This window comes from Dipodomys ordii, unplaced genomic scaffold, assembly GCF_000151885.1.
Source record: "Dipodomys ordii isolate 6190 unplaced genomic scaffold, Dord_2.0 Scaffold41, whole genome shotgun sequence".
NCBI classification, from domain to species: Eukaryota; Metazoa; Chordata; class Mammalia; order Rodentia; family Heteromyidae; genus Dipodomys; species Dipodomys ordii.
Window position 1 is genome coordinate 7,261,653 of NW_012267257.1, and position 23,506 is coordinate 7,285,158.

The 23,506-nt window shown below is 40.2% G+C and overlaps 1 protein-coding gene across 7 annotated transcripts in view; it reads right to left on the bottom strand.

Moving 5' to 3' along the window:
* Positions 1–1,482: 1,482 nt before the first annotated feature.
* Positions 1,483–23,506, bottom strand: part of Znf131 (zinc finger protein 131) — a 22,537-nt gene continuing 513 nt past the window's right edge. The window contains exons 1-8 of one of the 7 annotated variants that reach the window (XM_013018624.1): positions 23,074–23,162; positions 22,458–22,596; positions 21,312–21,413; positions 16,191–16,335; positions 9,825–10,182; positions 9,500–9,722; positions 4,430–4,560; positions 1,483–3,330 (exon numbers count right to left, since the gene is read on the bottom strand). In XM_013018624.1, the coding sequence (XP_012874078.1) occupies positions 2,647–3,330; positions 4,430–4,560; positions 9,500–9,722; positions 9,825–10,182; positions 16,191–16,335; positions 21,312–21,413; positions 22,458–22,581 (1,767 nt within the window). In that variant the 5' untranslated portion in view covers positions 22,582–22,596; positions 23,074–23,162 and the 3' untranslated portion in view covers positions 1,483–2,646. Of the gene's footprint in view, positions 3,331–4,429; positions 4,561–9,499; positions 10,183–16,190; positions 16,336–21,311; positions 21,414–22,457; positions 22,767–22,811; positions 23,043–23,073; positions 23,163–23,506 lie in introns of those variants that run through there. The other 6 variants (XM_013018625.1, XM_013018621.1, XM_013018623.1 and 3 more) reach the window with 6 other exon arrangements.

Below are 23,506 nucleotides of genomic sequence, written 5' to 3' on the forward strand. Positions count from 1 at the left end.
CCCTCTCCAATCAAATTTACTGTTTTTTTTTTTTTGTCAGTCATGGGGCTTGAACTCTGGGCTTGGGTGCTGTCCCTGCGCTCTTCAGCCCAAGGCGAGCACTCTACCGCTTGCCACAGTGCCACAACTGGTTTTCTACTGGTTTATTGGAGATAAGAGTCTCAGGGACTTTCCTGCCTGGGCTGGCTTTGAACCACAATCCTCAGATCTCAGTCTCCTGAGTAGCTAGGATTACAGGTGTGAACCACCGGCGCCTGGCTAAATTTACTGGTAATCTGAGCATGGTGACACTATACTTGCTCCTCCAATTTACCTTGGAAGGCTTCACCAAATTTGTGAAAATTCAAATAATAACTTTGTAACACTTGATGTGCCTTTGTCCCTGATTTCTACCTTGTGGTCAGAACTCTTGAAAGAGGATTATCATACTTTATTCATGAGATACTAGCTGACAATTTACACATTTGAAGTCAATGTCTTCTGGGCTTTAGAAAAAAAAAAGTTAACTCAGTAACATAGGTCTCCTAAGACAAGTTAAAAAACTCTGTGTGATTATTTCTATCAGTATTCTTTAATTTGTAGAAAAACAAAATATAAATAAGCTTAACAGTATTTAACTGCCAAGTAGAATATATTTGTTGAAGTGTTTATGCACTTAAAGTGCATAAACTTTTACATTCCTGATATATCTAAATCCAGGACCTCTCTAGTGGATCAAAGCTATTCTCTTCAGTATTTCATGTGTTAGCATTTAACATCAGGATTATCAAAAGGCATTAGCCCAATTATCTTTTAAATTTAAGGAGTGAAAGTGCTTAAATAAACAGGCTCTACAAAAAAATTTCACTCATTGTGCTTACTATGGAAGTACTACAAAGAATATAAACTTGTTCCTTTTTTTGGTGTGCCAGTCCTGGGGCGTGAACTGAGGGTATACGTATTGTCCCTGAGCTTTTTTGCTCAAGGTTAATACTACCTGAGCCACAGCTCCACTTCCAGGAAACTCTCATGGACTTTCCTGCCCAGGCTGGCTTCAAACCATGATCCTAAGATCTTAGACTCCTGTGTAGCTAGGAGTATAGGCCCACTAGTTTCTCCTCTTTTTTTTTTTTGGGGGGGGGGGAGCTTAAACTCGGCCTGAGTGCTGCCCTTCAGCTCTTCAGCTTAAGGTTAGCACTCTACCACTTGAGCTACAGAGCCACTTCCTGTTTTCTGATGGCTTATTGGAGGTAAGTGTTCCTTGGAGTTTCCTGCTGGGGCTGGCTTTGGACCAAGGTCCTCAGATCTCAGCCTCCTCAGTAGCTAGGATTACAGGTGTGAGCCACTGGCGCCCGGCTTTCTCCTTTTTCTTTAGGGCTGTTGTTGCAGCGGAGAATTCTTCATCTAAATTCATAAGTCACCTTAAGACAGATGCAAAAATATGGGGAAAAGTTATCTTACCATACACCAACTTCCACACTGGTAATTAAATAAAGAGCCATAAACACATAATTTTAAAGTTTACTTCAAAAATGTATTTCCCAATATTTAACAGGTAAAGAAAATAGCATATTGGTTTATTTTATGTGGTTGTTATTTTATTTCCAAGTAATACTGATTAAAAATATTTACATACCTACTTTTAAGTCCACAGTTTAGCACTCTTATTTGTATGGCTTTAAAAGTTATAGCACAGAATCTTTACATTAAGGATTGGGGAAAAGATTCCATTCAAAACAAAGCCTGATATATACATGTTTTCCTCTGTACTTTATTTTAAATACATTAATTTTTAAATGATGCTCACTTTTTTTCAATCTGGTGGTAAAATACTAGTGCAATTTTTTTTAATCAAAATAAAGTTTACCACAGATGTAAATGAATATTCCCAATTGAAAATGGCCCTTTAGCTGCCATCCAATGAAATTTCTGAACCTAACTTAAAATGAAAAGGAATTGGCAATTGTCATTATAAGCAAAAATATGAAGTACTATAATTGCTACAATGCTTCTACAACACAAACTTTGAAAGAACCACAGATGCTTTCTAGAAGTTTAGTTGGTTTTGAAAGGCACATGGGTGTTTTGTTTTGTTTTTTTACATTCTATAAATTTTGCCACCACCATTTCTGTTACAGAGTTGGCATCTGTGACTACTGGGATAGACAACAATGTTCTTCAAAAGAAAGAAAGCCAGACCCAAAACTTAACTGCACAGCAACAACGCACTTTTCTTCATGCAGCCTTGTTTCCTATATATTCAATTTTCTAACATGCATTAGAATACATAAACTTGTATTCTAATGATTTTACATTTGATTTTACAATATGGAAAGAATTTGAGGAAGGACATGACCTGGGAAAGAGAAAAGGGATCCTTTCCACAATGAAAATAGATACATTTGTACCCAACTATATAGTAAGAATATAACCCATTTAAGTTTCCAGAAATATACTTCTCCAAGCTCCCCTTCATTTATGAGAAAAATCCCCATTCTGTCATTAACTTGGGGGAGGGGTATCAGCGTGTTTCCATAGAAACAGTTCAGCACAAAATGAAATAGTTTAGCTTTGGTCCACTTATCTGTTAGCTTGAGGACAGTCACACTGCCCATCATCAGTTCAAAAACTGAACATATATATTTAAAAATACACTAATCTGTTACTTCATTGCAAAATGGGCACCGCTGTTCTGTCATCCTCTGCCGTTTCATTTTGGGAATCTTCCGTTGGTTTGGTCTCTAAACCCTCAGCACCGTCATGATCTTCCCTGGCAGCCTCAGCAGCTTCTGCTTGGGTAGGCGCTCTCTGCTCTTGGCTCATGATTTCAGGAGTCATGTGATCCAAGTCTGCCTCTAGAAGCTCAGTATGTACTTCCACTGGCATCTGATTTACCCGTTCAACATGGAGCTCCTCAACATGTACCTCAGTACCTTCTTCAGTATGAATTCGACCCACTTCTAGATAACTCACTTGGACCTGCTCTGGAAGTTCACTTATATGTGAATCATGCACTTGGCCGTCTTGAAGCAGATCTGGATGGACTTGTTCCACAGTCACTTGTGCTGAGTCTACCTGGACCTGAAGCAATGGTAACACATGCACCTTCCCGACTTGTTCTATAATAGTCATTGACGTCACTGGCTCAGTTTGCACATGTGTTTCTACTGAAAGAACTTCTTCAGTTACTAGACGCTCTGAAATATTGTGAGCATCACTGAGATGCCGCCTTAACTCATTTCCTTGCATAAACCACAAGTCACATAGCGTACAATGGTTGGGTTTATCTCCAGTGTGTATTACCAAGTGATCTTTGAACTGGTCCCAGCTGTTAAAGACACTGTTACAGACCTGAAATAACCAAATATATGATGTTAGCAATACTTGCATTCAATATGCATACACTTATTCTCTATATAACACTTGCTAATAAGACTATCCTGAAAATGTTACCCACGGTATCTAGTCAGAGCTATTACACTTAAAATACATTCTGGTAAATGGTATTTCACTGTTCAATTATTATATAAATTCTTCAGCATAAAGGGTAATATAGATTTTCTCATAATCTCAAGATTTCAAACCACTATATTACTTAGGATAAAAATAAACTAATTGTGGAAAATCTAGTTACAAATGGTATACCTCCCCTGACTTCCTCCCAAATTTGAATGATTGCCCTTTGTTTAACTAGCTTCAGACTGCTCGTTATTTAGAACATACATTTTATTGACATTAATGCCATGTACAGTAAAAAGAAAATCTAACCCCCATATAAAGTTGACAGAACAATGTACTTTCTTTCCCAGCCATCAACTTTTGCTTAAATGTCTCAGATGTTTCTCAATTTAGGATAGAATGACATCGATGCACTCATTGTAATTTTTTTTTGGGGGGGAAGGCCTATCCTGGGGCTTGAACTCAAGTTTTGCTATCCCTGAGCTTTTGTTTTGTTCAGGCTAATGTTCTACTACTTGAGCAACAGCTCTGTTTTTTGCTACTTAATTTAGAGGGAAGAGTCCCACAGACTTTCCTGCCCAGGCTGGCTTTACACTGTGATCCTTAAATCTCTGAAGTAGTTAGGATTACAGGTATGAGCCACTGGTACCTGGCTACTGTAAACATTTTAAGTAAACATGCATTTAGCACACAACACAGCACACTGTAGTATAGGGTTGTTGTTTAGCCTCATAACTGCCAAGGCTGGTTGAGAGCTGTGGCTTGCTGCCGCCACCCACCGTCACAAGGGAGAAATCCTGTAATACTTTATTACTGTAGGAAAAGATCAAAATGCAAATTCGAAGAATGTTTTCTACTGAACACAAATTGCTTTTGCACCATTGTATTAAAAACAAAAAATCCCAAGTCAAACCATGGTAAAGCAGAGATAGTTTACCTTCATTGTAATTAGCAGATTGCTCTGGTAAGGACAGAATATACTCCCACATACCTGGCATTCATAAAGCTTCTTTCTTCCCTTTTTTGCCCCTACTCCAGTTTGGCATGCTGTGAGGTGACATTTGAGGGTGCTATTTCTAGCAAATCTTTCATGACAATTTGGACATTCAAAAGGCTTTTCACCTATTGTAAGAGAAAAAAAATACACTGACAAATTAAGACAAACAGCAAAAGCAAAACAAAAAAAATTTTTTTCAATGTTGGGGATCAAAGGCTTATATGTACATGCTAGGCAAGTATTCTATAGCTGAGCTGCATCTTCAGCTCCTTTTTGGTTATTTATGTTTGAACTCATAGCATCATGCTTGCTGGGCTGGTGCTCTACTGACAGGCTGGGCCCCCAGCCCTTATTTTACGTTTTATTTTTGAAATATGCTTTCCCACCCTGTCCCCTTGTGAGCCTAAGCTATGATCTGTCTAACTTTAGATTTTACTATTACTGGGGTCACAGGTGCACATTACACTGTCCAGCTTCACTCTGTGGAGAGAGTCTCATGGACTTTTTGCCTTTGCAACCATGATCTTCTCAATATCAGCCTCCCATGTAGTTTGAGATGAAAAGTGAACACTATTGACCCCAGCTATGGGTTGAGAAGGGCAACGGGGGTAGAGGTGTCTCTTGAATTTGTTTCTAGGCTAGCCTGGACCTGCTACCCCCTACACTCAGTCTCAAGCTTCTCAAGTCTAGGATTACAACTGTGAGCCACTGGAGTCTGAATTTCATTGATTTTGCTAGCAATTTTTGTTGTGTTTGTTCCTTTGGAGTAAAAGAGGTAGCAAGGTGGATGCTAAGTTGTCAGTGGGAAGACAGTATGTCATGTGCTACTGGTGAAGTGTGTACAGGGATCCTGTACACCACAATAGAGGCATGGAATACCAATTAGAATAAAAGATAAATCTGACACCAAACTATCTAAATGAAGGGCAGTAGGACTAAGCAATTTGCAATCTTCCAAGATGGAAGCTCTTTTAGAGCAAGTAGAATACCTCTAAATGAGAAAATAATACAAGAAAATGTATGCATAATGAGGCCTACATATGATACAGAAGTCAGAATGAGGCCATAAAGTAAGTGGAGGGGCTGGGAAGGTGGCTCAGTGGTAGAGCGCTTGCCTTGCATGCTCGAGGCCCTGGGTTCGATTCCTCAGCACCACATAAGAAAAAAGCTGGAAGTGGCATTGTGGCTCAAGTGGTAGAGCGCTAGCCTTGAGCTGAAGAGCTGAGGGACAGCGCCCAGGCCCAGAGTTCAGGCCCCACGACTGGATCCAAAAATAAAAAATAAAAAAAAAATAAAGTAAGTGGAAAGTTATGGATAGCTGAAATGCTTAATGAGGAAGGGAATAAAAACACTCAGTAAAGGATTAAGGGAAATCAGGGAAAGAATGATGCTGTAGACATACTATTGTTTTCATCATCACCAAAAGATTGCCTTAAGGGCAATTTGGTAAGATCTGACAAGATTTAAAGTACATGGTATTTCAAATTAACATGGTAATTCTCCTCTCAAAAATTACTTGACCTGGGTTCTGGTGGCTCACACCTATAATCCTAGCTACTCAAGAGGCTAGGATCTGAAGATCACCATTCAAAGCGATCCTAACAGATAAGAGTTCAAGAATTAACCACTCAAAGCTGGAAATGGAGCTACAGCTCAAGTGGTAGAGTACTAGCTTTGAACAAAAAGAGCTCAGGGATAGCTCAAGCCCTAGTACTGGCGCACGCACACATGGGCGTACGTACGTACGTACACACACACACACACACTTCAACGTGTGCATGAGATAAATGTACAAGGATACATACTATAGCATAATATGCAGTAATAGCAAGATAGTAACAAAAAATGAAATAATAGTAATTATGAATATCCATGCACTATAAAAAAAATCAAATTCTCACAGATTCTGAACCTAAAACCTTGTGTATGTCTAAACAGGCATCAAATCACACCCTCTGCTTCTGAAGGGTGCTTCTGAACAGTTCTACTTAAGTAGTTAAGTTCACTTTTCATCACATGCCACTTGAGCTGTTTCTATTTAAAAAACTTAATAAGCCTAATGAAATCTAGAAGCAGAAACAGATTAATTCTATTTTAGATGTGTGTATAGTTAGATTTTAAAGTGCTTTTATGTTTTTTACTACTATAATATGTAGAAGATACCATTATCTTTATATGTATGTGTGTGTGTGTACAAACCTACATACAAGTGAGCTAGTACCGGGGCTTAAACTCAGTGCTTTGTACTCTCATTTAAGTTTTTGCTCAAGGCTGGTGCTCTACTACTTGAGCACCACCTCAACTTCCAGCTATTTTCTGGTTAACTGAATATGAGTCTCATAGACTTTTCTGCCCTGGTGGCTTCAACTGGTTGCATCTCACCCTGAGTAGCCAGGATAACAGGTATGAGTCACTAGTGCCTGGTCCATTATCTTTATTTCTATAAAGCAGTTCCAAATAAAAGTGACTGGGCAAGTACAAACTGGCAAATGTCAGAATTAGGGCCAGAGCTGCATCTGGATTTACAACTTTTCTGGATATACAACTTTTTTGATTCTACACTAAGTAGGAAGAACCAGCTGAAAACAAGGTTAAACATCACCTCTAGGTTGTCATTCATATTACTTATCTCTTTGATACAGCTGTCTGGTATTTTCTATTATGCTTAAACTGCTTATCCTTCTATATTTTTTTAAGTTGATAATCATGTAGTCATCCAATTATGTAATCACTCAAATGAAAGCTAAGTCATTCTTTTATCCCTACCTCCATACTCTATTGATTACCAAGTACTGTAAATTCTGCCTACTTAGTATTACTGAAATATCCATTCCCTTTCTACTACTGCTGCCTTTACCCAGCCTCTCATTCTGATTTAATTACTCATTAAGACTTCATGAAAGCTAGCAGGTTTTACCTCCAATGTATCTTGCTAATCATTTCTCTAAAATAGAAATCTGATCAGATCACATGTGCTCCCTGACTTAGAAAACAAATCTTCCTGTGTCAAACTCTCTAGTGGACATTTGGCTCTCGCATTTATATTAATGAGTCAATTAAGCTGCGCAAGTTATCTCACATCATTTAAAAAGGCATACAACATTAATGTACTTCAGCTTTATACTCTATTGCCCAATACAAAATTTAAAAGTGGGGCTGGGAATGTGGCCTAGTGGTAGAGTGCTTGCCTAACATGCATGAGGCCCTGGGTGATTCTTCAGTACCACATAAACAGAAAAAGCTGGAAGTGGCATGTGGCTCAAGTGGTAGAGTGCCAGCCTTGACCAAATGAAGCTCAGGGACAGTGCCAGGTCCTGAGTTCCAGCCTAGGATTAGCTAAAAAAACAAAAAATTAAAATTGCAGCACATAAAGAACATATTTATGAATCTGTTTGCAAAATTAACCCACAAAACAAAAATGTTTACCAATAAATTAGATGACTATTTGCATTTTGGGGGGGGTCGGAGTAGGGGTGCTGGTACTGAGGCTTGAACCCAGGGCCGTGCCCTCTTTCTTGGCTTTTTGATAAAGGCTGAAGCTCTACCACTTGAGCCCTAACTCCACTTCTGGCTTTTTGTTCATTAACTGGAGAGAAGAGTGCCAACATTTTGTCTGCTCAGACTGGCTTTGAATGGTGATCCTCAGATATGTATCATGCCCAGCTTGATTATTTGCTTTGCTTTTTAAGGACTAGAATACATAACTATTGGAGGCTTCCAAATACCAAAGAGGAATGTATCAGTGTTTGAAATAATATTTAATATTCCAAAAGATTTAATAAGTCTAATACCTTTAAACAATGAAAGCTTTTTAGATCCATACTGAGCCTTAAGCAAAGCATTACATTCTGCTATTTATGTGTTAATTTAGTTCCTAAATACTGATACCAAGAGTCTGAATGACAAAGGATAACCCATTATCCTAATCTATCTGGCTCTTTTAATTCAGTGACCTTGGACAGTGAAGAACTACACAGTATTTCACTAGTAGTTTTCAAAGCTCTCTAAGCAGCGTAGGATACCTGTGTTGTACTTATCATACTAGTAATTCACAAAGCTCTAACCATTTTATGACATAAGAACTTGGTAACGGGCTGGGAAGGTGGCTCAGTGGTAGAGTGTTTGCTTTGCATGCATGAGGCCCTGGGTTCGATTCCTCAGCACCACATAAGCAGAACAAGCCGGAAAGTGGTGCTGTGGCTCAAGTGGTAGAGCACTAGCCTTGAGCTGAAGAGCTGAGGGACAGCGCCCAGGCCCAGAATTCAGGCCCCACAACCACCATCACGACCAACAACAAAAGAACTTGGTAACAAGTGTCCAGAAGTTGGAAACCTGAAAGTAACTGCACCCTATGAACTCTTGTTATAAAGGGTTTAGGACTTAACCCAATATGCAAGTCATGGGTGATCAGTCCCATGCATGGCTTGGTGATGTAGCAAGGACTGCTTGGGGATGGATGGAAGCAAGGACTGTGAATTGGACATGGAAAAAATATGCAGAGGGAATGAAGAACTGTGAGGGCCAGAGGTGGAATTCCGAGGACTGCCCCCTCAGGCATGGGATGGTGTCTAGGAAAAGGAAGCATATAGCCATTAACCTCTTCAGTTCCCAACCTGTCCACCAGTCCTGACATATTTACCTCTGAGACAGGTAGGAGATAGACATTCATTGTGTATCTACTATAGCAAAACAGGCAAGTGTACGTAGAAAAGTATAAAAATGCTAGAAATTATTTATCAGTATTTCTTGTAACATAAAAACAGGAAGAGTAAAGTGGCATTGTAATTAGGATTTAATAACTCACTGTCTTTAGTAAATAAACTACAAACTTGTTTTACATATATCTTTGAGAAATATAAAAATTGACAAGTCATAAGAGTGACAATCACTTTCAAAATGTATCCAGATTTGCACTTAAAGCATCATTATTTCAACAGAGACTACAGAAGCAATGTTTTTATAGCCTGCACATTCGAAAACACAGGACAAAAGAAACTAAAGGTTTATATTTCAGGTCAATGTAGAAAAAAAATATGCTTTTAACACAAAGTATTTGCTAATTACCTGTATGTTTTCGAAGATGCTCTTTAAAATGTCCAAAGTGGTCAAACTGTTTGTCACAGTACTGACAAATGTGAATTTTTTTCCCAGTTCTTTGCTTCTTACTGACTCCACCTTCTTCAAGGTGGTAACAATTTAGGTGCTGTTTCCATGCACTCTCTCGAAGATACCTTTTATTGCATATTTCACACTTGAAACTCTCTGTGGAGTGTGATTTCATGTGTTCCTTAAAATGGTAAAACAATTTAAATGAACGGTTACATTTCTCACAATGGAACAAGTCCTTCACATGTGACAGCTGAAGTTCCACAATTTCAATACCTTCTACCTGTTTGCTTATGGGGTCAGATGCACAGCCATCTTCTTTAATTTGTCCTTTTCTATCACCTTGACGGTACTTGCTGGTAATATCCGCCAACAGTGCTAGAGCAGAATCATCAGAGGAACCTGTGCTCTGAATGTACTTTATGGACTGCTTAGCAGATGCCACTTCCTCTAGCGTCTCGATGCCTTCATCTTCCACTTCGATTGTGCCTTCGGCAATCTCCACCTCAATTTCAACAGGTTCTGATTCTGCAGATGGCAATGACTCAGTGATAACATTTGAAGTTTCTGCAATCTTTCGTTTTTTTGTCTCATTTTTCCCTGTGGTATTTTCCTCTAGTGGAGCTGAGTTTTCCTTGTTTCTAAAACAGAGTGTATGAATTTTAAAAATCTGTAAGATCAAAATCTCAGCAGGCTTCTTTAAAGTAATTGATAAGCTGATGAAAAATTTATAGGGAAGGGCAGAAAACAAAAGTAAGAGGCCTATATTGATTTTACGACTTTCCCAAAAGCTATAGTAATTAAAACAATGAAACTGGCGAAAGTATGGACATATGAAAATTGGTTGAACAGAATTAGGTTAGAAATAGGCTCACATTTATAGAATAAAATAACAGCCCAGGCAGGAAAGTCCATGAGACTTGTATTTCCTATTAAGCATCAAAAAGCTGGAAATGGAATTGTGGCTCACGTGTTAAAATGCTAGCCTTGAACAAAAAAAGCTAAGGGGCAGTGCCAGGCCTGGAGTTCAAGCTCCAGGGTGAAAAAAGTGTTGCTGAAACATCTGGTATCAGTATAAGGATATACAATCTGTATCAGCAGTGTATACCTCACACAACAAAATAAATAAAAAAATTTACACAAAATAAGTGACAGTTTAATGTAAGAAGTAAAACATTTCTGGGAGAAAAACTTAAGTGACAGGCCTACTGAAAATCCCCTAACCTTTATGCTAAAATAAGGCTAAAGCACAGACATATAGTATCATGACAATGAGACAGCATATGTCCAGGACTAAGCAACATGGAGGGGTCTGTCCTCAAAGCTAACAGACGTATGTCCAGGACTAAGCAACGTGGAGGGGTCTGTCCTCAAAGCTAACAGACATAATGTTAGTGATAACCACATCACACTGCTGATTAGGGTCATTGGGTTGGCTGGAAATGCTGCAGGTTTATTTGGTTCAGACAAATGCAGCTTCTGTGCTGCTTGAAGCCAAAAGGAAATGTTCTCTGGTTACTAGTAGTCACTTTCTCCTCCTCCTTTTACCATCCCTTGCTCTTTAAGCTTCATCTGCTTTAAGTTGAAACAAAACTTAATGGTAAAGCAAAAGTCTCCTTAGCTGTTAAGGGGCCACTAAAAGGTAATACACAGACACTTAAACATACTGGGGGAAACTTGGACATGTAAAGGACTCAAATTCCAAAGCTCTGTTACATTTAGGTGTCTAACTCCCCATCCTATCTGCTTCCTTGGGGAGAGAAGACACAGTCACCCAACTGATGGGGTGTGGCCACTGTCTACGGCAGGATAGGGAATGGGGCTGAGTCTGTGCAGTAGTGCTTTAACATGTGAACATACAGTAGCAAATACACTTACACTTTTCCACAAGAAACAGAGCTCTTCTCAATTAAATAAAGTTTTATTAAAACATGGCTATACCCATGCTTTCTGCTCTGAAAGCAGAGCTCAATAATCACAAGAGGGATATATGACACAAAAGTCTTAGATATTAGTATGTCCCTTTAAGATAATGTGTGCTAAGGTTTTAAAAATAAGCTGGGTACCAGTGGCTCACGCCTGTAATCCTATCTACTCAGGGGGCTGAGATCTAAGGATTGCAATTCAAAGCTAGCCCATACAGGGACATCTGTGAGACTCTTCTTTTTTTTTTTTTTTGTCGGTCGTAGGGCTTGAACTCTGGGCTTGGGTGCTATCCCTCAGCTCTTCAGCTCAAGGTGAGCGCTCTACTGCTTGAGCCATAGCGCCACTTCGGTATTCTAGTGGTTTATTGGAGATCAAAGTCTCATGGATTTTCCTTGCCCGGGCTGGCTTTGAACTGTGATCCTCAGATCTCAGCCTTTTGAGTAGCTAGGATTACAGGCGTGAGCCACTGGTGCCCAGCTCTGTGAGATTCTTATCTCCAATTAACCACCAGAAAACTGGAAGTGGTGCCATGGCTCAAGTGGCAGAGCGCTTGCCTTGAGCTGAAGAGCTGAGGGGCAGTGCCCAGGCCCAGAGTTTCAGTCCCATGACTGACAAAATAAAATAAAATCCAACAGCTGCATATAGTAGCATGTTTAAACAGCCAAAAACTAGAAACCAATCCAAATACCATCAGATAGAAAAACAAGTTGGTATATCCAAAGGAATAACAACAATAACAAAACCTCTTAATATCATGGAAAAATCTCTCGAATTCAAGTGAAAAAAAAAAGTAAAATGTGAAGGACTAAATGCTGTTGGGGCCATTTACATAATATTCTAAATAAAGACAAGCTACAATGATAAAAATCAGATCAGTGGTTGCTATATGTATCAGAATAAGCCATAAGAGTTATTGTGAAACCTTCTGTGGTGATGAAAATGTTTCTATGTATTGAGTGAGCATGGCTATACCATTATATAAAAGCCAAAGAAACTTAGACAAATTCCACTTTTATCAGGCTGGGGAAAAAGGTATATGACAACTGCTACTTTCTAATAAACAGGAACGTTCTCATACAGTTTTAAAATATACAATAAAGTAATTATAGCCAAGTGAAATGAAGATGTTTGTTTTTAGTTATCATTCAAGAACTAGGATAAGCCAAATGTACTCAGAGATGAATTTTGGTAAAGCAAGAGATTTACAGACCCATCAGCTACAGAAAGGAGAAAAGCACAGCAATGGGGTAGCTGTGAAAACACACAATTTTGTGTGGTAGTCTTTCAAACTTAGCCAAATGCTTCTTCAAGATGAAAAATTTATAATCTCTGTATCAAGGGGTTGAAGTCTAATGGAAGAATGAAGGGATAATAAATTATTGCTTAGTGGAGAATGTATAAAATAAAAACAGAAATATCTAAGTCAACCTGCTCAGGCAAGGCTTTAGAGAACAAGCAACTGTCTGGACCAAGACTGAAAGATGTTCAGTAAGATTCTATCAGTGAAAAAACAAGAAGAAGGCATTTTACTTTTTGACAGTTTAAGTGCTTTACTTATACTAATTCAAAAACCAGATCTAGAATAGGCTAAAAATATTTAGAGATTTAATTTCAATCGGATCATTTTTCAATTAGCTCTATTCACAAAGCATTTGTGAAAAACAAACAATAGCGATAGCTTGTTTTAACAAGATGTCATTTCCAACTGGGACTATCAAGAAGTTAATCAAAAATTTAAAGGGAACAACTGGGAACTAAGGTGTCCTAGGAGTCTGAAAAGCTTGAAGATATTCCAGGGAATCTAAAAGGCCACCAACAAGCACAGGGCTGTGTTCATGTACAGGAAAAAAACCTTATAAAACCCAAAGTTCTCACCTCCAATTAATTTTGAGGTCAGTGCACTCAGGAATTAAAAGCTAAGGCAAAGATACAACTGTATGAAGGAACAATGATGGTGTGCTCTGACACAAAGCACCGTAACATGGGTGTGAAAACTTGCTGAGCAGTATTTAGCAGAAACTTCAATTTCTCACAATATAGCCTTTATAGAAGCAGTCTTGGAAAGTCACTAAACAAGCAGAAACAAACTAGAAAGGAACAAATTTAAATACCAGCCTTGATATGTTATTTAAAATATAAAATTTATTTGAAATATAAAATTTGTAAATCATGCAATAAAATACTGAAACACAGCTTATATACAGAAAAGGCCATGCTGTGTAGAAGCCTACACAGTGTATTATAACAGCTAATATATAAATAAATACTGTTGTCTTCCTGTCTTCAAAGGAACTCTTCAGAATACACTGAATGGCTATCTGGTTCAAGAAACAACTGTTACTACACTTAAAGTAAAGAGCACTGATGTTTGTTATTATGATAAAGATCTCATCTTGTTACCATCAGCTCCTAACTATACATGGAAGTTCATTAAATGCCTCTCAAATGTAACCTAGGCCACTGAGTATGTTCAACCATGCTAATGCTAAGATCTATCACAGAGATACTACTCACACCCATAAACTACAAAAAGACCACATGAATATTTTTCCAGAAGGTTCTCATGTATGATTTAATAAACAGAATCTGAAATTGCTCCCATCTCTCTCTCTCTCCATTCTTTTTGTTGAGAAGGGATGGCCTTAACAAATATATACTCATCTACACACACCTCTACTTTGCTACCCAACTTTAGCTCTCTGTTCAGGAGAGTACTAATTTGGTTTTGATTGGCACATGTATACCCATCTATCCATTCACAATTTTTTTGGTCAGTTATGGGGCTTGAACTAGGCATTGGCACTGCCCTGAGCTCTTTTGCTGAAGGCTAACATTCTACCACTTTAAGCCACAGCTCCACTTCTGGCTTTCTAGTGGTTAACTGGAGATAAAGAGTCTCATGGGGATGTTTCTTCAAACTGTGATCCTCAGAGCTCAGCCCCCTGAATAGCTAGGATTACAGGCTTGAGCCATCAGCACCTGGCTCACAATTGTTTTAATACCAATTCTGGGACTTGAACTCCAGGCCTTGAGATTTCATTCAACATTTTTGTACTCACAAGCTACCCTTGGAGCCACATCTGTAGTTCTGATTTACCAATGTTTAATATACATCTTCTGTGCAATTACAGAATACATACATGCCAAGTTCTCATCAGAAAAGTTCAAGATTTAACTGTTAAACTAAAAGACAGTATTTATTAACAATTATAACAAAATTATTCTCATTTTTATCTTCTGATTAAATCATACCATTGAGTTAGAATCACTGCATTTTCTTATGATCTTACAAATTATGCTCTGGTGTCCTATCAATGATCTGTATTGACACTGACCATAAAAAAGTACTAGGTAATATGGGCTGGGAAGGTGCCTCAGTGGTAGAGTGCTTGCTTGCATGCATGAGGCCCTGGGTTCGATTCCTCAGCACCACATAAGCAGAAAAAAACCGGAAGTGGGGCTGTGGCTCAAGTAGTAGAGCCCTAGCCTTGTGCTGAATAGCTGAGGAGCAGCACTCAGGCCAAGTTCAGGCCCCACGACCAGCAAAAAAAAAAAAAAAAAAAAAGTACTAGGTAATAACGAGAGTTCACACATTTAGAGTACCACATGCCAGACACAATGTAAGGTAGTGCACCAATTATTTAATTCTCTCAAACAATTCTATGTAGAAAGGACCATTGTTACCTCCCACTGACAAGTAAGGTCACTGAGTTGACAGAAAGTTGAGTAGCTCCATTAAGACCAAAACAATAACAAGCTAGAATGCCTCACTCAGAGGCTCCAGTTATTTGCTATCACACTATATGGCTCTCTAGCTTTCCCATGCAAGACTATCACTTGAGCCACAACTTGACTTCTAGCATTTTGTTGGTCGAGATAAAAGGTCTCTTGGATTTGTCTCTCTGGGGTAGCTTTGAACCAAGATCTGTCTCCTAAAGAGCTAGGACTACAAGGTGAGTCACAAATGCCTGGCTTAATGTTTGTTTTCGTGGTTGGTCCTGGTTGAACTCAGGGCCTAGGGGGCTGTCCCTGAGCTCTTTTGTTCAAGGCTAGCACTCTACCATTTTGACAACAGCTCTACTTCCAGTTTTTTGGCATTAAAGAGTCTCACAGACTTTCCTGCTGGGACGACTTTGAACTGTGATCCTCAGATCTCAGCCTGCAGAGCAGCTAGGATTATGGGTGTGAGCTACTAGCACCCAATCTTAATGTTTTCTTAATATCTCCTATGGAAATTTTTATTTCAATATTAATAGCTTCTCAGCAATTGATTTGTTCTTAGCCTTACAACAATGACTAATGTAACTAATTGACTTCTTTTTTTTTTTTGCATTATGTGCTTCAGAACTCAGAGCTAGATTTAACCCACCTATCAAGTATTTAGATTTAAATGGAATGCATTTGGGTATTTCTAGTTTGACTAATTATCTCACTGCTTTTGCCTGACATTTTATCCCATTAATTTACAACCTAAACCCAACAAAAAAGTATACAGAACCCAGAAAACTTTGTAAGCAGCTGCCTAGATTTTGAGATACTAAAGATGTCTATTAGAAGTTTTAGACAAGAAATCAAATGCAAGTGAAAAAAAGATGAGTATTTTATAAATCTTTAAATATTCTTAATTTCAAAATGTAACCTCTTTAATGACATGATACTATAAATTCTTTACTAAGGTGACTATGCCCAAAATTGACCATCTACATCTCACTGAAATAATTACCTGACTTCAAGAGCTTTGATAGCTTCAAGCATTTGTAGAAACTCTGCTGCTTTCCATACATCATTGGCTTCTTCTTCTCCTTGTATCATCAATTTTGCTGTATATGTGAATTCAATTAAATGACGAAAGGCCATTTTACTAACACCTGAAAAGAAGATGTGCATTAGCACGTGCTCATATTAATTTAAACCTTAAAATAAAACACTTGACATTTTAATTACTATTTGTCATTTCCTGGAGAAATTATCATTAACAACACAATACTATATATCCCCATTTCACTAATACCTAGGCAAGCTTACTTTCCTAAAGACTTCTGTAGGTCCTTAGAAAACAGTTAAGACCTATTACTCCATATGAATTAAGTAGTATATGTCAGAAATTCTTGCCAGAGAGGTTGACGAGCTTTATCAATTCATCCCAAAAATCTTTAAAGGCTTTAACAGTGTAGCAAATAAAGTTCATACCTCTCTGCCTGTATTTCAACTCGTTAGGTGCTCTACTTTTTCAATAAATTTAATGTTTAAAAAGATATTGTTGACTCTAGGTATGATGTTAAACTGTAGATCTCTAACGTTCATCCATCTTTGCTTTTCCTGGTTTTATGCCCAGGAAAGATGGTAACTACCCATTTCCTTCTCCCTTCAAACCCTGCTAATCCCCATTCTACATGCTGACAAAATTTAAGTTAGGAAAAAAGTTATCAAAGGTCAAGAAATTGCTTTAAAAAAGAACTGGAACTTGATGTTTCTAGAAGTTCATTTATTATCATGTAACATTATTTATTTTTATTTAAACAGATTTACTAAAATCATGATACATTTAAATAATGAGTTTCATATAACCTCAATATATTTTATACCTAATGAGTTGGTAAATATTTTACAGCATGATCTATAGATTCACTGACTGCTCAAGCTGTATTTTCAGCCCTATCTTCTTTTGGAGCTCTGGATTCTCTTTTTTTTTTTTTGGTTGGTCATGGGGCTTGAACTCTGGGCCTGGGCACTGGCCCTCAGCTCATCAGCTCAAGGCTAGTGTTCTACCACTTGAGCGACAGTGCCACTTCCAGTTTTCCGGTGGTTTATTGGAGTTAAGAGTCTCAGGGTCTTTCCTGCCTGGGCTGGCTTTGAACCGTGATCCTCATATCGCTCAGCCTCCTGAGTAACTAGGATTACAGGCATGAGCCACCAGCACCTGGCAATACTGGAGCTCCAGATTCTTGCTGATCATTTTAACTTGGCCATTTCATGGACCGTGTTTAGGAAGATACTGAGCCAAATTCATTCTTTAAACCAGAATCTGGCCAAATAACAGAATCGAAAAGTGTTTTTGTTTTATCTACCTGTAATCTAAATACTTGAAGATGACATGTGCTTTACTAGAATGGACACACCATGTCAAAGGAACAGAAGAAAATCTCACAGTGATTGCTTTCAGAAAGAAGACCTAACTTGTCCATTGCTGCTCTCTCCACTAACAATGAATATTCCAACCTGGGCCACTTACGTTTTAAAACTTTTTAAGATTTTTTAGAAGACAACACTTCTTTGAAATAATTCCTATTTAATGCCATCTAATCTCTCAGTCTCTTTAGCAACATCATCCTTAGTAACACTGTTTGCACCCCTTAATTGTGCTATTTTATTTTCAAGTTCTTTAAGGGATGTCTTATGCTTCAATCTCTAGCTTCCAGTTCTGCAATAATACGTATTATTTAACAGGTACTCTATACAATAGCTTCCATTTATTAAACTTTGGAAATGCACCAAACACTACACTGGACCTTCTGCATGTTACTTCAACTAGTCATTACAAGCCTATTAACCTTCTTTTCAGTTGAGGAGACAAATTGGCAATTTGTAAGTAATCTGCTTGCCTGGGGTTAGACATCTACAAGTAACAAGTGGATGAACTGAAGGACTTGTCTTATAGTAAAACCAAGGCCATCCAGAGAGCTAGATTGTCACTTTAATCTCTGGATTTTTTTTTTGGGGGGGGGGGTCCGGTCATGGGGCCTGAATTCTGGGCCTGGGCGCTGTCCCTCAGCTCTTCAGCTCAAGGCTAGCGCTCTACCACTTGAGCCATAGCACCACTTCCGGCTTTTTTTCTTTTTTCTTATGTGGTGCTGAGGAATCAAACCCAGGGCCTCATGCTTGCAAGGCAAGTGCTCTACCACTGAGCCACCTTCCCAGCCCCTAATCTCTGGATTTTCATTATGACTGTGCTGTGTCCATCATACATAATCAAAAGATAATCTAGCCACAGATTTATTAACTGGAATATTCCAAAATAAAAGCATATTCTTAACTCTTTTCTTTACTCTCTTAGGCATCAAAAATTTCCCAGGGAATAGTGTTTCTAGGCAACCTATTCATAACAAAAAATATATCCTCACTCAAAGAGATAAAAACTAAAGCAAGAATCCTGAAAGCTAAGATCTGTATTTACAGAGGCAAACAGGCTTATTTCCTATTGTTTTGAGTTTTGATAGGATGAGAGGAAGTACTATAATAGCAAAAGCTATAAAGCATAATAGCTACCTGAAGTATAAATGGGAAATAACCACTTTTTTTTTTCCCTTATAATTTGGTGCTGGGCTGGTGTTGGTCAAGGCCTGGGCACTGTCCCTGAGCTTTGTCTGCTGAAGGCTAAAACATACCATTTGAAACACAGCTCCACTTCTTGTGTCTTGCAGAATTTCCTGTCTAGGCTGACTTTGAATACCAATTCTCAGATCTCAGCCTCCTGAGTAGCTAGGACTATAGGTGTGAGCCACCAGCTCCTGGAAACACGTTTCAAGAGGCAAGCCTCAAATAATAATCCTTGACATATGGGAAAACTATTAGAGAAAAGTCAAGCTAAGTACAAAACTTATGCTGTTTTAAAGTAATACCTAATTGGTGGTCTTTTTCTTCCTAAACATCTTATGGCCACTAGAATGTCCTGAGTGCTACTTTAATTCACTTTTCCTAGTCTTTCCCATATGATGGTACTCACTTCACCTCGTGAAAGACAACAATGTATGTTGTTAGTACATCACTACTTCTATTAGCAAAGGCCTCTCCTGAAATTTAAAGCATCCCCACTAATCTGAAACCTAAAGTCACTGCAACAAAAAATTGTGGTTTTCATTTACTCATGATTTCAAAAGATGGGTGATCAGTGGTTTCAGCAGTGGAAAAGACTGCATCGACTTCAACATCTACCACCCACAGGTTTTGCTGGCAGAACATTCTACTAAAAACTGCTGAAATTAAGAATGCTCAAATTATGGGTCTGAGTCACCATGCCCAGATTATTTGTTGAGATGGAAGACATGCTACCTTTTGTTCAGGCTAGCCTCAAATGATTATTCTTTCAATCTCTACCCTCCAAGACAGTATTATAGGCATGTACTACCACTCTTGGCCAAACTAATTTTCAGTGTGCTTTAGATGTCTACATCATTAGATACTTCTTTCTTTTTTTTTTTTTTTGCTGGTCACGGGGTCTAAACTCTGGGCCTGGGCACTGTCCCTCAGCTCTTCAGCTCGTGCTCTACCACTTGAGTCATAGCGCCACTACCGCCTTTTTCTGCTTATGTGGTGCTGAGGAATTGAACCCAGGGCCTCATGCATGCAAGGCAAGCACTCTACCACTGAGCTACCTCCCCAGCCCCACATTAGATACTTTTAGTGCTCAATAATGTTTGGCTCTCGTCTTTAGGGGGACATAAAGACTATACTTCCAAATCCCTTTCAGTTAGTAAGCTGTATGACTAGTTCTGGCCAAAGTTATTAATAGGGATCAGATGATATTTGTCTATTCTATGTCAAGGGAGGCAAGGGTAGGTATGTGATACCTCTCTCTTTACTAAGTTTTTCTTTTTTCCATCCAAAGAACATGTAAACCTCATCTTATGATGACTGAGCAGCACAGAGAATTCAAGGCACTTCACAGAAAACAATCACCTTGAAGAGCTAACTGGAAGGCCACAGAGAATTTTTCTTGGAAATCAGACTATTACTTCATGAACTAATAGCTTTAAGAGAAACAGTAGGGGCTGGGAAGGTGGCTCAGTGGTAGAGCGCTTGCCTTGCATGCCTGAGGCCCTGGGTTCGATTCCTCAACACCACATAAGCAAAAAAAAAAAAAAAAGCCGGAAGTGGCGCTGTGGCTCAAGTGGTAGAGCGCTAGCCTTGAGCTGAAGAGCTGAGGGACAGTGCCCAGGCCCAGAGTTCAGGCCCCACGACCGGACCCAAAAAAAAAAAAAAAAAGAGAAACAGTAGACCAACAGAACCTTAGAAGCGTGTGTTGGTCCTGACACTTGTCAAGGAATTATATGAGAATTTAGGAATGGTTTCAAATAGAAAGGAATGCAAAGAAAGTTCTGAAATTCAAGACTTATAACATTGAAAATGTGAAATTTTCCCGTGTTCCAAGCAATGAAATGTAAGACTGGAAAAAGTAAATGGAAACTTCAAGGAAAAATATCCAATAAATAAAATCACTCAGGGCAAAGAGAATAAAAGTGAACCATCCCATCTGGCACCAGTCCTCATGCCTGTAATCCTAGCTAATCAGGAGGCTGAGATCTGAGGATCATGGTTCTAAGCAGCCCAGGCAGGAAAGTCTGTGAAACTCATCTCCAATTAATCACCAGAAAAAGCCTTAAGTGTAGCTGTGGTGCAAGTGGCAGAGCACTAGCCTTAAGCATAAAAGCTTAGGGTCAGCTTCCAAGCCCTGAATTCAAGCCTCAGGATTTGCGCAGAAAAAAACAAAAAACCAGGTGATGATGGCTCATGCCTGTAATCCTACATAAGCAGGAGGCTGAGATATGAGGAACAGAGTTTGAAGCCAGTCAAACAAGAAAATCTGCAAGACTCTTATCTCCAAGTAACCACACACACACACAGCCGGAAGCAGAGTAATAGTTCAAGTGATAGAAGTCTAGCCTTGAGCAAAAAGCTTCGTGACAGTATTTAGGCCTGAGTTCAGGCCCCCATATTGGCAAAAAGTAAAGTTTGAGTGCCAAAAGAACAACTTACCTAGTCTCCTTATAACATAGTGTTTTGCTAAATTAACTATCTGAAACCAAAGAACCAGCTGTTTTCTGTAACTATTGTACTTAGAACTTACCTTCTATTTCTACCAAAGGTTCTTGAGTAAATTCTTGAAAGAATTTGTAGAAGAACTTACTGCAAGCAGCCAAAACAGCCTTGTGAGCCTTAAAATGGTGTCCTAAATAAAGCAAAGGAGGAGAAAAATTATGATATATATGCACCACAATGAAATGCAACTATAAAGGAGAAAACTGTACAAAGTAACAGATCTTTCTTTATAATGAAAGTATCTGTATTTATCTCTCTATATATAATTTTTATAAATTAAGGGCAGAATATTCTTGTTAGCTATTTTGAGAAAGTTAAATCTTAAGACACAAAGCCAAGAAATCATCTCCTTAAAGACTTTATTAACTCGGTTTTTATAAAAGCCAATTCATTACACTAGGTAATTAACTACTAATATACCCTACTACATCCAATTTGCAATAAAGAGGCATATCCTACTCAGTTGAAACTACTAAAGACAACCCAAAAATCATACATTGGGAAAGAGACAAAAAGCAAAGACACCAAACCACCACTGAGTAAGTACAAAGGTAGATGTGTCTGCTATGGGAAAGATTTCACTATATCTACTATTTGGAAGCCCGATATATTAAAAAAAAATCATTTATAAAATACCCAAGTTGACTTTGCTTCCATTATAATGACAACAACTCAGACTGGCAAAGACCCCAATTTATTTGAGAAGCTCCCAAAGGAGCTATGAAAGCAGTCAGGGAGATATCACATTCTCCTTCCGAGACCACTTGGCAAACACTTTTTACCAAATGACTGAGGGACCACTCCACAAAAGCAGCATATCCACAGGAGGCTTAGTAGCCTTATTTATCAAACATTCTGGGATGCCCTCTCTCATCTCCAACACCCACCCTCTTCTTGGCACGCAAAAAAAAGTACCATGAGCAAACTTCACTCATCATGCTGGGGGAAGCTGAAACGTGAGGAACACGGGAGAAGGTTGGAAAGCAGGACTGGCCAACCAGCTCTCTGCAGCGTGATGGGGGGGGGGGGAACCACTGACAAGTGTTCTCCAATCCCAAGGCACCCCCTTCACAGCTCAGAGAGGGTGGAGGGGGGGGGGGAAGGCGGGGAGTGGAAGGGGAGAGAACCGAAGCCCTAAACCGGCTCCGGAGCTGTGCCCACCGCCCTAACCCACCATCGACAATGAGGGTGATGTCGGTAAACCGGTCCTGCTCCCGCTGTTCATTCAATCGGTCCAGGATCATTTTATGATGTTCAGGAAACTCCTGAAGGCATTCCATCGTTTCTTCAGCCTCCATGGCCGTCGGTGTGCTCTACAAAAGAGGAGCATGATAATGTACACCCATGAGCTCGAGCCGAGAAGCACAACCCCGAGAGCATACAACAACCACCAAAACAACAAAACAGGCCGAGAACGTGGAGGGGAAGGGGGCAGGGCGCGGCCGGGAGGGGGGCGAAGGCGGAGAGGAGGGCGAGCCGAGGGGCCGCCGCGCGTTGCGGCCCGGAGCCGCGGGACTCCGAGCCTGACCTAATTGGAGCCGGGAGACGCGAGCTGGAGCGGGGTGGGCACGGCGCCGAAGGCTCCGGGCGCCGGGGCGCGCCAAGTCCCGCAAGGGAGGGGACCCCACCGCCGCGGCGGCCCTCTAACGGCCCGCCAAAACCCTTCTGGCCCAACCCGGGCTCCTGCCGCTCCAGACCCGGTCCGGCCCGCGGCCCACAACGACTCCCGGGTCGCCTCTTCCTCCCTCGCCCTCCCTCTTCTCCCCCGCCCTGACCGGGCCGGCACTCACTCAGGGGGGAAGGAGGAGCGGCCCAGGGGCTGCGCGTCAAGTACGTCGACGTGATGCGTCACCGCGTCCGACTCCGGCTGACGAGAGGCCTTCTCGACTCCGAGCAGCGGCCTGGCCCCGCCCCCCACGCCCGGCCCCGCCTCTGGAGCGGGGCGGAGCCAATCGAGGGAGTTTGGCGTTCGCCGTCCGCTAGGCCGCTCCGGCCCTCGAAAGGAAGCGGGGCCCTGGGGGCGCTGGGCGGGAGCGAGGCCGGGCCCGGTGCGGTGCGGGGGGCTCCCAAAGTGCGGCTCCTCCGCCTCCCACCCTCCCCAACGTGACCCCGGGTGTGCGCGCTCCCTCCCGCGAGCTCCAGACGCCTGCGGAACTCGCGCGCGGGGCCCCGAAGGCTTCGAGTCGGCGGCTCCCTCAGCCACGCCCCGGCCCGCCCACCGTC